General features: G+C 27.5%; 3 protein-coding genes and 1 long non-coding RNA gene across 15 annotated transcripts; 2 read left to right on the forward strand and 2 right to left on the reverse strand.

The window, feature by feature from the left end:
* Nucleotides 1-81: 81 nt before the first annotated feature.
* LOC105429321 (thioredoxin, mitochondrial) lies at nt 82-1,775 on the forward strand. 3 transcript variants are annotated; one of them, XM_011642216.3, is made up of 5 exons: nt 82-200; nt 272-464; nt 690-887; nt 1,142-1,265; nt 1,495-1,775. In XM_011642216.3, exons 3-5 carry the CDS (start codon nt 706-708, stop codon nt 1,603-1,605), a joined length of 417 nt encoding a protein of 138 aa, XP_011640518.2. In that variant the 5' UTR covers nt 82-200; nt 272-464; nt 690-705; the 3' UTR covers nt 1,606-1,775. The 3 variants fall into 3 exon arrangements, with proteins under 3 accessions (XP_011640518.2, XP_025074594.2, XP_025074599.2); XM_025218809.2 differs by having other exon boundaries at nt 134-464; XM_025218814.2 differs by lacking the exons at nt 82-200; nt 272-464 and having other exon boundaries at nt 674-887.
* Nucleotides 1,695-7,479, reverse strand: LOC105429243 (uncharacterized). Of its 2 annotated transcripts, none has more exons than XM_011642096.2 (4): nt 7,184-7,479; nt 3,947-4,085; nt 3,281-3,458; nt 1,695-2,147 (listed from the first exon to the last, which is right to left on the reverse strand). In XM_011642096.2, exons 2-4 carry the CDS (start codon nt 4,075-4,077, stop codon nt 1,863-1,865), a joined length of 594 nt encoding a protein of 197 aa, XP_011640398.2. In that variant the 5' UTR covers nt 4,078-4,085; nt 7,184-7,479; the 3' UTR covers nt 1,695-1,862. The 2 variants fall into 2 exon arrangements, with proteins under 2 accessions (XP_011640398.2, XP_011640406.2); XM_011642104.3 differs by lacking the exon at nt 7,184-7,479 and adding an exon at nt 4,801-4,991.
* dgo (ankyrin repeat domain containing protein 6 diego) lies at nt 6,601-17,912 on the forward strand. Of its 9 annotated transcripts, none has more exons than XR_016139941.1 (10): nt 9,249-9,354; nt 9,567-9,776; nt 10,005-10,103; nt 11,290-11,527; nt 11,793-12,697; nt 13,643-13,880; nt 15,505-15,738; nt 16,612-16,821; nt 17,053-17,289; nt 17,541-17,773. XR_016139941.1 is itself a non-coding variant. In XM_089080012.1 (9 exons), the coding sequence occupies exons 2-9, from the start codon at nt 9,262-9,264 to the stop codon at nt 17,702-17,704; spliced, it is 2,187 nt and encodes a 728-aa protein (XP_088936138.1). In that variant the 5' UTR covers nt 6,601-7,205; nt 9,249-9,261; the 3' UTR covers nt 17,705-17,912. The 9 variants fall into 9 exon arrangements, 4 of the variants coding, with proteins under 4 accessions (XP_088936138.1, XP_011640435.2, XP_011640451.2 ...); XR_016139940.1 differs by having other exon boundaries at nt 17,209-17,289; XR_016139942.1 differs by having other exon boundaries at nt 17,209-17,272.
* Nucleotides 16,686-18,655, reverse strand: LOC148935897 (uncharacterized). The gene is made up of 3 exons (XR_016139950.1): nt 18,289-18,655; nt 17,198-17,898; nt 16,686-16,819 (listed from the first exon to the last, which is right to left on the reverse strand). It is a non-coding gene; the product is annotated as an uncharacterized LOC148935897 (long non-coding RNA).
* Between the last annotated feature and the right edge of the window lie 47 nt (nt 18,656-18,702).

Below are 18,702 nucleotides of genomic sequence, written 5' to 3' on the forward strand. Positions count from 1 at the left end.
TTTTCCCACAATGAACGCGACGAGCGATGAGCGATATCCAATGAGAGCTTTGCTTCTTCAAACGTCTATCCGTGACGTTTGGAAAAGCAAAGCTCTCATTGGATATCGCTCGTCGCTTGTCGCTCGTCACGTTCAGTGTGAGAGAGCCCTTATTTATAGCTTATAAGTCTCGATTTACATAGATATTTAATTTTTAAGCCGTAAGAAATTGACCAATCATCAGTTATTTATTCTTTTCATATTCGATTGATCAATTTCTTACTTCTTAAAGCTTGAATCATCTATTGTGGACCGACACTTATTCAATGATCTGCGTCTTTGCGCCATTTTGCAATTTTGTCTTCATCATTGCTAACTCTGTCTCATCTATTTGCTATTTTTGATTTATTTATTTTAATACTGAATTTGCTGCCTGGTTTGTGTCGATCCTCTGCTAAACCAAGACCAAAAAGAAAAGGAAAAGAGTAAGTAACGAGTATTTCATTTAATGTCAACGAGAAGAGAAAGAAGAAAGTTTTTCAACACAAAATTAAAAATATATTAAAAAATAAAATCTACAAATATAATAGGGATATATGACAATGTCAATGTAAGGAATATAGAAAAAAATAGAAAATATTAAAAGAATTTAAAAGAGAAAACTGTTTTATATATGATCTAATAGGTTTGCACATTTTATTTATTAATAGATTGAAAAATTGAAAAATGCAGCGTCTTGGACTTCAGATGATTCGTAGTAATAGAACCTTCTTAGGCAATAGAATGTATACTACTGCACCTGTACAGGAGCAAATAGTATCTGCTACCTTTAAGATTCAAGATCATAAAGATTTCCATGAACGTGTAATGAACTCCAAAGTACCTGTTATCGTGGATTTCTTTGCCACGTAAGCATTACATAGAATAATAATTGGATATTTAACTATTCATAATGTTTAGTAATCTTTAGAGACAATTATTTTTTTATTTATAATTATATGAATATAATGATTAGAAGATAACTCAAACTTGGGATATATTATGCATTAAGTCATAAATTGTATAGAAAAAATTAATATTGCATAGTCTAGAATAGAATTTGATGAGAATCAAATTATAATATTTATGTTATTATTTATGTTTACATTTGCTATTATGTCAGATGGTGTAACCCATGTCGCATGCTGACTCCAAGAATAGAAACCGTTATTGCTGAAAAACAAGGAAAGATTCTGTTGGCGAAAGTTGATATTGATGAGAACACAGATCTTGCTATTGATTATCACGTAAGTATTTGTCTTTTTTATAATTTTATTATAACAATTAATTGTTGACTTTTAAAAGTTGTAAGTTGAATTTATTTATATTTTATTTAAAGTCAATTTTGTATCCTTTGTAATTGATTTAATCATTTCCTAAATAAATATATAAAAAATTATAATAATTATTCAAAATTGTCATCTGCAATTAAGTTTGAACTTTGTCTAAACTATATCTGATCATATTAATTTTCAGGTTGGATCTGTGCCTGTACTCATTGCTGTGAAAGATGGAAAAGTTTTAGAAAGAATAGTTGGTCTTCAAGATACCGATAAGCTAAGACAATTTGTTAATAAATATGCATAGTGTAGCTGAAAATTATTTAAAATATCTATAATAATTTTGTATTTTGTTAATTCTTGTATAGAGTTTTTATATACTTTTAAAATCAAGAATTGTAGTAAATGTTTCTTTATTGATATAATGTGGTTGATATATATTACTGTATTGCAGAAAATATAAAACTTTTATACAAACTGTTGGCTTTTTACATATCGTTATATAGACGAGATGTAGGAAATCTAAACAATTTTATCAATATTTCCTTTAACATATTATTAAAACTATTTATCGGTTGGTAAAGTCTGCAAAAGTTGTCTTGCTCTCTTATAAGCAATTGACTTCATAATTTTGCATTTATGTTCTTCATCTTCTTCTTTCTCAGCTTTCTTTATCATTTCTACTGCCTTTTGTAATAGTATTTCTAGTGCCTTGCCTCTGCAATCTTTGAAGTATTCCAGAACAATAGGAAAAAATGTTTCAGAAATGGAATTCTCATCTAACAAATTATTTATTAGCCAAATCTGTTTGAGTTTTTCGAATTTCCATTCGTTTTTAGAATGTTTCCACTGTAAAAATTCGACATATATTAAAAATATATAAAATGTTTTATGAATAAATCATTAAAATATTTAAAAATATTTATACAAAATAGAAAAAAATATATTTATATCCACTTAGACCAATGTTTAGAAATTTTTCACCTTTCAAAAGATTTAATATTTAACTGACAAATCAACAACATGGATAATTGGGTGCATAAAACGTGTTTATATATTGTATGTACATACAACAGTATATACATAATAGCTCATGAAATCAACCTTATAGGAAAAAAAAAGTAACAACTTTAAAAATTTGATTTTTTTTTTAATTTTTGTGATAACGTAAAAATAATGATTTTTTTCCAAATTTACTAAAGCTTATAATTTTTATTATAAATCTTGCTTATAATAAAAATTAAATAATTCATAAATGAATGTATAAAAATTTATAGTTTTTAAAAACATGTCAATTTCGTCATGTTACTTTCATATGTGAGTAAAATGATTCTTAGAAAAGAAAAAAAACAAAAGGTCAAATTAAAAATAAACTTTTTTAGATAAGAAGATAAAAGTAAGATAAAGTAGTAAGTAAAAAAATTGCATTTCAATAAATTGTATTGCAATAAACTTCTTACATTATATCAATATCTTTATAAAAAAAAAAGAAAAAATTTATTTGATTAGAAAAAATAAAATTACTAAAACTTCAAATAAAAATAATTAATGTGTTATATGACATTTGTTATCTTATCCAGCAATTACCATTATTTATTTATTTCATGAGTCTTATAATGCAAAAAATGAAAAATATGAATATATTGGATACATTTAAAATTATAATAAATCACAAGTAATTTGTAATTTGTAAAAAAAATGAAAGAACTTATTATAAATTATTCATTACACGTTTTCTTATAAATAGATGACAAAAAATCACTCACATATACTAAAAACAGATTTTTTTTTTATTCTATTATCTATTCTCATAGACAGATTAGAATCACTACAAGATTAGAATCACTACTAGACTAGAATCACTATAAGAAATTATATATCATTATTAAAAATCTAATGATAATATCAAACTCATATATCTTTCTCTTTCTCTCTATATACATATATATTATGAATAATAAATAATTCTAACAATAACATACTCTGTGTACATAACTCAATGCCTTCTGCATGATATTTATTCTGCTAGACTCTTTCTTCTGAATTGCTACTTGGAGAGCCTTCTGTTTCTTTAATTGTCTTTTAGATAACTTCTTTGGAATCTTTACATTCTCATTTGAATCATCCCTTGATAGACTCTTATCAATAGTAACATCATTGCTATATTATTTAATTATTTAATTAGACACTTGAATAAAACTTTGATAAAATATATTTATATCTTTACATATCATTTATATTAATATTTCTTTCATTAATAAATCTTTTAATCTCTAATTGAAATTTTAAAAATAATTTATAATTTAATAAAAATGTTTTAATTTACAAAGATTAATTCAACAGAATAAATAGTATTATTCAGTAGACAAGCTCTTAAGCATTTTTTTTTTATTTTAAACTGCTATAAGTCCATTAAAGAATGACGTATAGATGGTGATATAAATTTGAATTTATCTATATAAATTATCTTGAATTTATAGTATACAAAAAAAATAATCGTTAGACACTTAAAATGCTGTGCATTAAGTAATACTATCCATTATATTCTGTTATATGATGAACATAACATCTTAATATGATACATTGATTTGTTTATAATTTAATTTATATCAAATTAAATTATATAATAAAATTGGAAAATGTCTTACCAGCCTTCCTTCAATTGTGTTAGCGAATCTACAGTTTCTTGGATTCTAAATTTTCTTTTCCTCTTTTGTTTTTGTTTGCAAATTAGAGTATTTTCTTGAAACATCTCATCAGTTTTATGATTATTATTCATATTAGAATCTGTGAAAACATTTATTCAATATTTATTAACTTAACTTTTTTAATCAAAAGATAGTCTATAATTAATTTTGACAAAAGATATTCTGAAACTAATTTTTATTTTATATTACTTCTCATTTCTATATTAAAATTTCCTACATTTGTATTTCAATAAGGTATCCAGCAAATGGATAGGTACCCCGGAAATGGATTGAAACTAGGGTTGCCATATTAAAATTTTCAAAACTAGGACTTACAAGCCAAAAATCCTGGACATTTCGGTTACAACCCCGGACAAAAATGCGTTTAAATTAATAAAATTTATTAGAACAGTAAATGAATCGTTATTTCACATCTAATTGTTTATTAGCATTCAGAGCAAAGAAAAATTTGAACTGAATACTAAATAAATACAGACTATTTTGATTTAAAATAAAAAGTTTTATAAGTTTAGTTTAAGTTTTATTAGGTATTAAAATTAAAAAATTTTAACTCTTTTATGTGATCTCTGTGCTAATGCAGAGTAATGCTAGAGGAATCAAAACAAAATATTTAGATTTCTTGAAACCTCGGACGCTTATAATTATCCCGGACGCTTTCAAAAAATCCCCCTGAACGGTTTTCAGACACCCTAAAAAAGAGGACAGTGTCCGGGGAAAAGAGGATGGATGGCAACCCTAATTGAAACAGATAAAACTGAAGAAGATAAGAAGATTATTCAGTTTAGAGGCCTCACCTCTGATTTTAATGAAATTAGGCTCATTCAATGCCTTTTTGCATGGGACGAAAGAATCTGGCAGAGAAAAGTGAGTTCGCTCTGCCGCGAACTAAGATATTAATCGTTAAAGTAAAAATAGTATTAATCGAGCAATTTCGAGGTTACGAAATCTGTCATACCGACGTATAACGCGACGTATGCGCTGAGCATGCGCGGTGGTCACATCGCATACCGCATACCGTATGCTCAGTTTGCAGTCAGAATGCGCACGAAATTTAAATGACATTGAAGTTATTTAAAACTAACAATGTGATAGCGTGTGTTTAATAAAATCTTTGTATGTTTTTACTTTAATGCAATTCTACTATATATATTTCAATACTTAGTTTTTGTCTGATTATAAAATTTAGCAGGATTAATACTTGGTTAGATAACAGCATTTTCATCAATATCAATGATTCAATACAATACTGACTAAAAATTATTGAAATATTGTTAATTACTTTAAATTTCTTTGTAATTCAATTTCTTTGTAATAATAATAATAATGATAATAATAATAATAATTTATAATATATTTACAATATTTCAATTTCTATAAGGGAAGTAGTATTTGTTCTATTATAATTGTAGACAAATTTTTTCTCGCATCACTGATTTGAAGAAATTGAATTGTAAAATTATGAATAACGAAATACGTTTGCTATCGAAAAAAGTTTGCTATCGGCAATCGACTATCGATTGATTTATCGTTGATTTATGTTAATTGAATTTGATGCATCCTAAATGTTTGTCACATCAAATTCGGCAAAAGTGTATGTAATTATGAATCTTGAATCTTTTATATAAACTTTTAAATATAAACGCATAAACATTTTTATTACATTGTGAATTTATTACAGCTACAATTTATGTATTTTTTTAAAAAATATAATAATGAATTAAACATTCCATAAACTATACTATAGAATTGCTTTTAAAAGAAGTGGTCACATAAATTCTCTTTTCACATATGATCGAATATTGATTTCAGTGTCATTATTAGTTATACTGTTACGACCGAGGTATAACAGACCCATAGTAGTTGGGATAGTCCGGTTGTTGTAGCGGAACGGCACGGATATGATGGAAGGGGTGACATTGTCAGGTAGTAGGGGACAGTACCGGCTAACAAACTTTTAGTTACCTACATTTAAATAAAATATTTTGTTTTTTAAATTATTGCGTGTGATTTTGTTTTATAATCAATATTGTAAATGTTTTGTTTACCAAAGAATTGTTATTTATTATATAGTCATTTTGAAAAAAACTAACTAAAAATAGAAATTTTTATGAATTATTATTTAAATTATCTAATTTTCAAGTAGCACCTTTGCATAATAATAATTTGTATTAAAATAAGAAATTTCTCTTTTCTTAAATATAATTAAGATAAATCTGATGTAAACATCTAAGTATATAGTGGTATAATATATTAATTTATTAAATAAATTCTACAAATTATATAAAAAATGTGTGTGTGTGTGTGTGTGTGTGTGTGTGTGTGTGTTTTAAAAAATACGTTTAATTATTTAATTAGAATAATATTTGATTAAAATAAAAAAAACAGATTTTAAGAATTGCATAATTTTATATCAGTAGAAATATATATATATATATATATAATATATAATATATTATATATATATATATATATATATATATATATATATGATCGTAAAGTAACAACTTACAATGAAATTATATAAATTTGAAATCTGTTTTCTTTCTTGCCTTTTGTTCGATTCTTTAATTACATTTATTTATTTTGTTTTATTAATTTCTGTTGTTATTTGGCTCTTATAAAGTTAGTAACTTGCGACGGTACTGAGCTCTGAGTTCTTGTAGAATCACTCGCTCGCGAATTGTAGCTTTCTCCCGATACACGACCAGTCTTGGTGCGATCGCCTTTTTGTGTCTTTCGTTCGAAAATATACGTCTACGAAAGTGCGCATTGAAAAGCCAATTGTATCCAGTAAATATGATATATGTCGCAAATTCATAGTATATCGTTACAAATGAAAGAAAATAGTGCACTCGCGCATATATTTGTGTGTAGTTGTGAATGGTGATGTGACCTTTGTGTTAGAAGTATCAAGAATTTAAAAGAGAAGATGGAAACATACTGAAAGTGCTTAAAAGTGATTAAAGAATACAAAATATAGTTGCTAAAAAATTTTAATTTAACAAATTATTGGACTGTAACAAATTATTGGGTCGTATTATTTTTTTAGTAAAATTCCAAGACAATTATTACATCGTGTTCATATGAGATATGTGGCATATCTCAATGTCGTACTCAATGGATTACTTTTTCAATCGACTTGTTGAATTTGATCATCATCAACAATTGAAGACTTACCTGAGCATTTCTGATCTTTGAGGTTAAAATCACCATTTTTGAATCGAATCACTTGCGAACAGTACTTTCAGTCATCACGCCTACAGCATCTTCATAAAATCACTGTCTCGCTGTATTGCGTTTTCATTTTTCCAAAAGTAAAATAGCATAAGATGTCGAAAATGCACTTTATTTCCTTCTATTTTCAGACGGATATAAAATAAATGGGATTGAATTCGATTAGGCTTGCGTATACAAAATGCGTTAAACTGTTCGGCGGAATGTGTCTAGTGCGCGCGCGCGTGCGTGTGTGTGATGTATGTGTGCGTGCGGGGCGCGTGCGCGTGCGTGCGTATGTGTATATGTATATCAGATGATTAAGCCACATAACTTTTACGCGTTTAATGATATCTAAACAAACTTACTTTTTGTTACTTTTGTTATAATCCAATATTTATGTAATTTTAAAGATTTTTATTATCTAGATGACAGAGGCCGCGGTTCGATTCACGCTGAAAGCACTATTGGCGTCATTCTATCCTTGTTTTATATCTAATGAACAATAAAGATAGAACGTCAAAAATGCTTTGACCATGAATCGGACCGCGGCCAGAAAAAAAGAATGCAATGTAATAAATATAATAAGATATATCAATTCCAAAACTTTTCTAAAGAATATAATTTTAAAAAATAATTCGAACAAAATATAGCAGAATTTTTTAGTTGAAATCAATATCAATTATGAAATCTTTTATGTGTTTTATTATTAACATATATAATAATGTAGATAAAATTCGAAAAATTAGATTTGTAATACAAGATTTGTGCCATATAATTTAACAATTACTTTATATTATTATAAATTATAATAAGAATTGTATCTAACATATTATTATTGCTCAAAAACAATACAAAATTATTACTAATCATTCGCACGATATTTATGCATGTATGTGTCAAAAATATTTGTATCAAAAAAGATTTAAAAAGTATATTTTATATACTTTATATACTGAAAATGCTGGTTTAATGTGCTGGAAAAAATTTTTGTATTACTAAAATCAAATATAATTACGAATGGCTGAACACGAAAATGATATTTCTAGAGAAATTCAATTTTTATGCAAAGTTATACAAAATTTTTTAAAACAGATATGATCAATTTAATAAAATGAGCATTAAAATTTCTATCAACTGGAATCTTGATCTAATTTTTTGCTATATAATTTTTTGAAATTTTGAAAAAGTTAAACATAGCTTTTAATCGGTATAAGAATAAAATTAAATTTTAAGAACGAAGAAGGCAACAAGGAAGAATAGAAAAAAATATTAAAAAAAAATTTTTTAACATTATGATAAAATATAATCATTATATAATATAATTAAAATTATTGAAATTATTGAAATAATGAAATTATTTTTAATATATACAGAGAAGTAAATAAATAAGAAGTCTCTCTCTCTCTCTCTCTCTCTCTCTCTCTCTCTCTCTCTTTCTCTCTCTCCATCATTAGCATAAAATATTTCTTAATTATAATTCTGATTTTAATGAATAGCTAGTTATTATAATTATTTATTATGATAAACAGTAACATTTTAATATCTCTATAAAATATTTATATTGTATTGAAAATTCTTAGTATTCTTAGTATTGTATTTTAATTGTTCTACAAAAAACATAATATACAACATAATATTGAGAAAACCGTTTAAACTTTTATATTTTAAAATTGATATATTTCTACTCGACAGTCTAAATATATTTTGTTTCTATTATTGATTGCAAGATTTTTATCTACATTGAATTTATGAATTAGACTTGTATATTATTCTTTCGTTTCTTTAAAAACTTTAAAAATATTTCGACTTTCTTTATTAAATTGATCTAATATCTCAAAGTCAAACGATAATGAAGATTTCCTAATTATAAAATGAGATACAAAAAGCGTAATTAAATTAGGTACGTTACGTTTATTAAAATCATAATTATTTTAAAATGTGTAATCATAAAATACTGTATATTATTTTCATAAAATACTGTATATGTATATTATTTTCAAAATAATGTATATTATTCTTCTTACAGATGTGCGATTGGAATGGCAGAAAAGTTGCGTGAAGCAGCTGCACATGGCGATGTTGATCGAGTTGTGCGCTTGCTCAACGAAAATGTTAAGCTGTTACCTGATGAAGTATGATTCTTTATTCTCAAATTTTTAAAATGTGCCATACGCTGGCATACATTATAAAGGATTATATTAATTATATTCGATTATATATTATTATTTTTTCTCGAGTAGTTATACAAATTCCATCTGAGATTGAGCTATAATTCTCCTGAGACACTTTGGGGTTTGATCTTAACACTAAGCAACTCACAATAAATATGTTTTCATATTTTTAGCATGGAAATTCGGCATTGCACGAAGCATCATGGCGTGGCTACAGTCGGACTGTGGCAATTCTGGCGAAAGCCCTTGGGACTCAACGGACCTCACTACATGCCAGGAATTTTGCTGGATTTGCACCGCTTCACCTGGCTTGTCAAAACGGTCATAATCAAACCTGTCGAGAACTCCTTCTAGCCGGCAGCAATCCCGATCTTCAGAACAACGTGAGTAATCTTTAATATTTTTTAATGACTATCGTATTTATCAATCGAGGATCAGATGAGGATAAAATAAGGAAATAATATTAATAATATGAAGCTAAATCTTTAAAACTGATTACTGCAGAAACAATTAAAAGTAAGAAAAACATATTAAATATTGTGTTTATTTTAAAATTATTTTTCAGCAAATTTTATTCATTTCTTAAAGAATATTCAATCTATTTGTTTCAGTATGGCGATACGCCACTTCACACTTCGGCACGTTATGGTCACGCCGGCGTAATGCGTATATTAATCTCAGCTTTGTGCAAAGTCTCTGATCAAAATAAAGTAAGCATAAGATTTCTACTAAATGATATATACACACACACACACACACACACACACACAAAATAAAAAAAACATATATACAATAATAAAACATTTGTGTTAAGAAATGTAATAGTCAAAGTTGCTTTATTTAATTTTACTTCATTAATTAATTAATTAATTTATGTATTTATTGTCTGTTAACATCTGTTATGTTAACTGCGGATTTATAACTAAATTCAAAAAATGTAAAAGCGGGAATAAAAATTGCCAATTTTAGTCGTTTTAAACGGATTTATCATCGCATTTATCATTTTGAAAGTCCATATATTTATGAAAGAAAGTTTATTTACGCAAGAAAGCTTTGGAATCCTTCCAAAAATAATAGGTTGTTTGGACGCTTAACAAAAAAATTCATTTCGTTTCTCGCAAATAATGATAGATTTCAAAACTGGTGCGTTTACATATAACACATATTAACACATTAAATACGATAAAACATATTACAGACCCAAATTGCCATTATGTTATAATTATAAAGTGTTGTAATGTCAACGGCCAGCAAAGCCGGCTATAGTTTTTTAGATATAATAATTTTTTTTTAACTTTTTTATATTTATACACATGTGCGCGTGCGTGCGTGCGTGCGTGCGTGCGTGCGTGCGTGTACTTCAATAGAGTGCAGAACAATTTTTAAATTATATTTTTTATTTCACTGAACAAAAATCATCTTTATGAGAATGGTTTAAATATCATCCTTTTAGCAAAGAATGCAATGGTAAAAAATTATTATAATCTTTTTTATGTCAATTTAAGAATATATTCATGTTAGTTCAACATTTTTTAAAAATTGCTTTAATAAGGAATGAATCTAAAGTGGCTAGTGATTTTGATTGTAAACGAACTCTTTCAAAATCTATACATTTGTCATTTTATATGTGTAGTTGTGTGAGTTCTTAGCATTAGGAAAATTTTAAAACGAAAATTTTAATGCGAAAATATCGAAACTATAATATTTTCGAATTCGAAACTTTAAAATGGAAGGAGACGATTGGATGTGTGTGGGAGTAATACTCTTCCCAATTTGTTCTTTGAAGCTTATCATTCATCTTATTACTTTGGAAAAGGAAAATCGTGAAATCCTCAGGATGTAACAAATATATTCATTCAATCACTATTTATATATCATTTTTTTTATCTATTCTAGAATGGGGATACTGCTTTACATATAGCTGCAGCTATGGGGCGCCGAAAATTGACGCGCATTCTTTTAGAAGCTGGTTGTGATCGAAATCTGCGCAATAAACAAAATGAAACGGCTAAAGATATTGCCCGCCGTAAGAATCATATTGAAATTCTAGAAATTATTTCTAGGGCGCGAGGTAAAAGCCGAACGCGCAGTAAAAGCCGTGAGGGTGATTCAGTAGATGGCAAAATAGATGATAGTAAGTTCAAATTTAATTATAACTATAAATAAGAAATCAATTATGAGTATAAGTAATATGAAATCAATATATTAATAATTATATTACACAGAATAATGCTATTACTCATATGTGAACGTTGTACTATCATTATTTCTTTTAAATAATATTAATAATATTAACAATTAACCATTTGATTTGTTTCATAAATGACTTTAAATAATTAATTAGTACAAAATTGCAATTAATTATTTAAAGTATCTGATTAATTTAATAATTTTATCAGATAAGGCGATGAGATCTGATAAAAAGCGAGAAAAAAGTGGAAGCGGCACAAGTGGTGGCGGCGGAAGTAATTCAAAGAAAGATCGAAAGAAGTATAAGGCCAATAGCAAACAGCATAAAGTCCGCTTTGAAAGAGCTATTATGGGTCGACAATGGTCACCTTATGGTTGTCACTATTATCCAGATCCAGAATCATTTCCTCAACCTCGTCTAGATTCGCTACCAGCTGATCCTTTAGGTCGAGGTGAACAGTATTACTTAGATCTAGCAGGTAATATCAGAAAGGGTCCAGTTGGTGTGGGATACACATGCTATTGTGCACCATTTTTCCGGCATATGGAGGCAAAGCTGGAACGAGATAAGGCCGAATTAAAAGCACATATCGATCAGGCTCACGAAAAGTTAGATTTAAAAGTTGCCAATTTAGAAAGGAGGACCAGAGGACAAATTTCGCAATTAACTAAATGCGTTCAGGAAGAACACTCTAGATGTAATGAGAAGTATTCGCATCTTCAGCAACATCTACAGCGAGGTGGGAGAGGTAGATATAGCGAGAGACTAGTAAAAACCAACTACAATCAATCGGAAGTTATATCTCCAATAAGGACGAGATCATTAGAGGATTTGTTGGATGACCGACCACAAGATCGTAGTTTTGAAATTCCTGGAGAAACACCCATTCATCGTGGAAGTTTAGACGATCTCGATATACCAGCTATACCTAGACTTAGTATATCCATGAAAGAATTGCCTTCACAATCTAGAATAACTAAATCTGAACTCAGAGTATTGGATATTTCTCCAAAATTGAACGAAACATTCCATGGAATTATTAAACAGAGTGGAAATTCGTCCCCAGATATAGTTGCGATAGAATCAGCTCCTATGAACGAAAGACAACAAAGAGTAAGAACTGTATTATCATTCATTATTGTTTTTCTTTGAAATAAATAACAAAAAGTAGTTATGCATCAATGATAATTTGTAATAATTGATAATGATTTGAGTAAAGGTTAAGTAAACATGTTATTTTTCTGTTTTATGAGAAGGAATCTTACTTTTCTTAATTCTTGAAAATCTGTATTACAATATGGCAAACATATCTTACTTAATTCTCTCAAAATAAAAAAGATATCAAAGCATAAGCTTAAAAGATAAAAATATTTAAAGGGAAAATAAAGGCATTTCAAAGAAAAAATAAAAAACATTTTCTTTTATTGCACAACTATGCCAATTATAAACATGTTATTCATAGCTTATACTATCTAGAGAACAAAATTGTAACTAGATAATTGTAATTGTATACTTATAATAATTAAAATGCTAGCTGTCCTAAAAAGCCTAACTTTATAAAACAACTAAATAAAGTTAATATAATAAATAATGCATATGTAATAATAATGCACATTGATAAATATGTATAAATGTTGTAACATAGTTTTCATGATTGATTAAAGATAAAAATCTGTTAAACAGTTTTTTTTTAACAATCCTCTTAAATTTTAATGTCATTCTTTTGATGATTTCATTGATAGAATGAAGGGTTTGGATGCGTCTGACCGAAGGAACATTGCCTTCTCATAAAAAGACTAAGGATTTGCTTAATAAAAACTTTTACGCTATACAATATTTTGTTGTTAAAGTCTTAAAGACGTCTAAAAGACATCTTAAATATTATAAGACGTCTTATTAAATTATAAAAAAAAAAAAACGTCTTTAAGACGTCTTATGACCCGATTTATGACGTTTTTAAGATATCTCAAAGACGTCTTATTTTTCAATAAATGAGATTTTGTAGACGTCTTTCAGACGTCTTATTTGAAGTTTTTGTTTATCTCTTGTGTTTTTAAGAGTTGTGTGTCGCATGACATGCTTAGTATGAACATGTGCATGGACGAGAGCAAAATCCAAAAGATTAACCATGGGAATATGATAGAATGGAATGGCAGTGTCCAGGAGATGATAAAACAATTTCAACAAGTACCTGATATACATAATAGTTGGCGAAGAAGTCACTCCGAAAGCGATGAACAGGCCAGTCTGGAAGAACGTATCAAATGCTCTCAAAATCGAAGAGTTCACACTCAAGGTGACAATATTTTTTGAATGACTAAAATATTATAAGGCAAACAATATCAATAAAGATAATATAGTTCAATATAAAAGAAATATTTAGAAAGTTCTTATTAGCCTCTAAAGCAGTCACATTCAAAAGTTATGTTCAATTTTTGATGCGATTTTCGTTTTGATGTCTATTATTCTCTTTTAATTCTCGGAAGGCGGGTGAAACAGTCACGTGCACGGCGAATGCCGGGTCTATTTGATCCATATCGGAATTTCGTTCGTGTTGGTTATTAAAATAAGATTTTTGACGAAATGTTTACGAAATACAAAGTATTTATTCTTCAATATAAGTATGTCCATATTTTCGCTTGAGAATTATCTTCATGCGTAAACTATATTTCTCCTACTTACTGATGATAAACGCAAACTACTGTGTAATACATAACTTTCTCGACGCGTGCAAGCCACGATATGTCTATTACATACATACATAGGTAAAAACGTAATTGTCGACTCAACAAACTGCGTATGTATGTAAATAAAACAGGCGTTTGCTGGCGGGCCATTAATACGCTGCACCGCTGGATCAAAACGATCCAGGCGGAGAGTTTATGATTCAAATCACATTAAATTGTTGAATCGTTGAACGTAATTATGTTTATGTTTATGTTAAATTCAGTAATAACCGAGTCAAAAATATTAGAACTGTATCTTTAGCTAAATCATCATTAAAGCATTTTTCTTTTTAAATAATATCTATTCTAAAATAATTAGATACTACATTTTTTGTTGTGTGCGTGCGTGTGTGTTTTAATATACAATATACATTAATATAATATCAATGTTTTAATATATATTAATATAATATCAATAATAAGACATATTATAATCGTTTACGCATTTTATTATATCTCTTCTATTTAGTATATTTAATAAATTAACTAAATTATATTAATGAATATTTTGATATCTTTAATTACATAAAATTATTTACAATTATACTTCGTTATATATAATTGTTTGTAAAAAATTTTGTGAAAATGACATGATTGCTTACGAGATAAGATATATTCAAATTTAATTTTATAAAATCATATCGCGCCACTTTTCGAATATGATTATATATGAAAGATTAAATCTGATTATATTCGATCGTATTATTACTTTTTCTCGAGCATTCACAAAGAAAATAGACTAGCTAAGAAAAGGAAACATTTGAGCGATTTTTAATTAAAAATGCATTTTTTATTTTTATATTTTGCTCTCTTCAAATTGTTTTAATTTTTCGGTTCATTTTTGGATTCAGCGATTAATTTTATATGGAAGTACATAATTTTCAAATAACCGTAAAATTTCATCTTGCACTACAAGAAATGATCTTTTAAATTTTAAAAAGAAATGGCTTCTTCATGATTATTATTTAAGCATTTCAGAAAATTTAAAATTTATAATATAAATTACGATAGAAACAGAAATTAATTATTATACCCATTTTTAAATTCATATATAATTGCATAATTTGAATTCATATATAATATTGAGTTAGATTATATTATTAAAAAAGATGAAAAGAAACTTATATAGTAAAGTATTGTGCATAATTTGCACCGACTCTACATAATTTATTCTAATCAATATTAATGTCGTAGATAGTGACAATAGTGAGGAGAAAGATGATGAGATTGAACAATCCAAAACATATAAAGAGATGAACTGCAAGAAAGATATCTCCAAAGATATGTCGTATGACATTGCACAAATGCCGTACAGATCACGTAAATCTGTGTACAGTCCAACATCACTTTTACACGACACTCATAATGATTCTGGATACAGCACACGCATGTATGGCTCCAGCAAAGGTGCGTCGCCTTCGTTATCAGGTAAATGTAAGAAAATAATATTACTCCAAAATAACTATTTAAATAAGCAATGAAGTAGATACATTTATTAAATATTTATTAAACATTTTATTTAAAGAGTTATGCCTAGTCAGAAATTTTGAAAAAATTGTTTTTTCAAAAATCACATTTTTTGAAGTATATAATGTTAGAAATATTTCTTAAAAGTTTCAAGTTGATTTGCTTTAATTTTATGAGGATATATAACCGTGAATATATATTTTTTCAAAGTACTTCGCATAGATATAGTGTGGGAGTTAGAGACAAATATCTTCCTTCTTATTTGTAGTCATCTATTGATATATGTTGCTAAGGTACATACTTGTATTAGTCAATATGAAGGATTTCGTATAATAATGTAATAGCAAATTCGACGAACTTTCAGACCAAACGTATACGTATTACAGACGTATTACAGACGTATTACAAATTACATATTGAAAAACTTATATAACGCGATATGAGCAACATATAAACTGATATGAACTCTGATATCAACTGTAGAGCTCATTATAGTTCTGCAAATAAGAAACGTGTCATAACATGTGCTCAACTGGAACTAAATTATAGTGTGCTTAGCAGTACGTTTTAGCGAACGGAGAGCTAATTTCATATAAATATGACTATAAAATCTTTAGTTACATATGTTTTGGTTGCAATCAAGTCTATCTATGTAGAGCTTAGTAAAGATTTTTGCTAGAAAGTGCTGGCGGTTTCATTCAAAATAATAAGACAAGAGTTATAATCAACTGATCTAAAAAATTAGCTCGAAAATTATTCTAAATAGTTCAATTATTATCGAATTAGCCGCTGTCTGTTATCGAATCACCCACATACATTACTATATTTTATGAGAATTTAAGAGCATTACTGAAGATGCTATGAAAGTAAACCACAGCCCAAATGCCCACCAATATATAAGAGAAGATGCTGAACGCACAAAGATATCTGACCGCCGCGTACAAGAGAATATTTGGAAAGGAAAAATGTGGCAACATTAAATTAATGTTTTAGAGACATTAGCTGCAGCAGCCTTCTGTATGGGCTTGGTATAGATGATTTTCTGTAAGTTAAAAAATAAATTTATTAATTTAATTTAAATTGCACTTTAAACTTTAAATATGTTTTTCTCAAAATTATGTTTTCAAAATATTGGATTCATCATTTTGAATTTTCGAAAACATTATTCAATAAAACAGAACTTAAATATACTCAGTTTGAGTACAAAACAGTTTCTTCGAACCCAATAGAGATCTTTATGAAATTCAAGAATCTCGTTATTCTATTCTGCGTTAGATTATGCTGCCATATTGGATCCACCATTTTGAATTTTCAAAAACATCAGATAGCTTATGAAAATACATATGTAAACATATAATTCAGGCACGAATGGAACTTTCTAATAATATGTTTTTGACATGTATTTTAATAAATACTTAACTTTTTTTTTAGCTTTTCCCACGTTTTGCCGCCATTTTTGGACCGCCATGTTGAATTTTTGACAGGTGTCAGGCGGGTAATAAAAGTAGATATGTTAGTGCCCATGCGAAAATTTTGGTGTAAATAAATTTTAAGCAGAGGGACGCCCGTTTCAGAGAGAATATACGTTTTCCTTTAAAAAAAGTTCACAGAAATTCGATTTTTTTCAATCTGCGAACTAGGCACAATCTCTTAATAAGATGACTAAAATGTTAATTTAATTAGACATTGTCATTAAGAATTTTTATATTAAAAATAGAACATTATGTCGTAGAACATTATAAAATCGTTTTCTTCTTATATAGGTCAGTTAGAATGTGATGTGATCTTATCACCTTCAATAGGATCATTCACAAGTGGAGGACAACTCACCGCCTTATTGAAACAGCCAAGGAAACACAATCTAACAATTTATGAACGAAATACTGATAATGTTGTCATTAACATCGGTACTGCTAGTTTGGTTTAACATAATTGAGGATGTATATTCAATTGAAAAAACTTGGTTTTTAAAATATACGTGTCACTTTGTACATAACATATAATATAACATTGTTCTAGAAATGTTATAATAACAATTGTTTTACTGTTAATATTGTCACTACAAGTATCATATTCGTTCACGTTGCCATAACATTATTTCAAAAAAATAAAAACGCCAAACTAAAAAATAATAATATTTATTATTTATATATTATATAGAATGTACCATTTTAAACGATGATCTCAAATATTTCTTTTGAACAGTGCATTTTAGAGAAAAATGTTAGACAAAAAAATGTTTTGTAAATTCGAGGGGAATAAAAAAAATGTCATTGGTTTGATCTTGGATAGTCATTTGAGAGTCACATGAAGTCACTTTCAATTTTTTAAATGGAAATCTCAATTTTCGTTATATATACTTCTAATTTACTTCGAGAACTTTTCAAAACACTATAATAAGTTTTTTTCTAGAAAGTACTTTCTAAGTTATGAGGCTTGAATTTACACAACAATTTAGACATAAAGTATAAAATACCTAATAAACTTTATTTTTTAACAATTATATCTTACTTTTATGTGCAGAATGAAAGATGAATCAATTGTAATGAAGATACATAGTTGTTTTTGAAAAAGGATATACGTTGTTATAAGTTTTCAAATTATGTTTTGGAGGTCTTAAAATATTTTTATTTATTGAATAAATATGAGTGGATAGTTTCTGTTTGGATACACACTTGTCATTATTTTTATCAAGTGAATAAGTGGCTTAGGCAGTAACAAAAATATAGAAGTAATATAGAAGTTTTTTTTGTTTCTTCTTATGGTTTTATAGCTATCCGTATTTATTTTGATATTTTTTTCTCATTTTGAGAAAGAATTTTTTTATTCGGATTAAGGAAAGCGAAGAAATTAGAGAAATATATTTGATCGATAAAACAGACAAGTCCAGCATCTCAAAGCCCATTGCTCAAGAGACGCGTTATG

This window comes from Pogonomyrmex barbatus, unplaced genomic scaffold (genome assembly GCF_055798465.1).
Source record: "Pogonomyrmex barbatus isolate J1 unplaced genomic scaffold, ASM5579846v1 scaffold3, whole genome shotgun sequence".
Taxonomy (NCBI): domain Eukaryota; kingdom Metazoa; phylum Arthropoda; class Insecta; order Hymenoptera; family Formicidae; genus Pogonomyrmex; species Pogonomyrmex barbatus.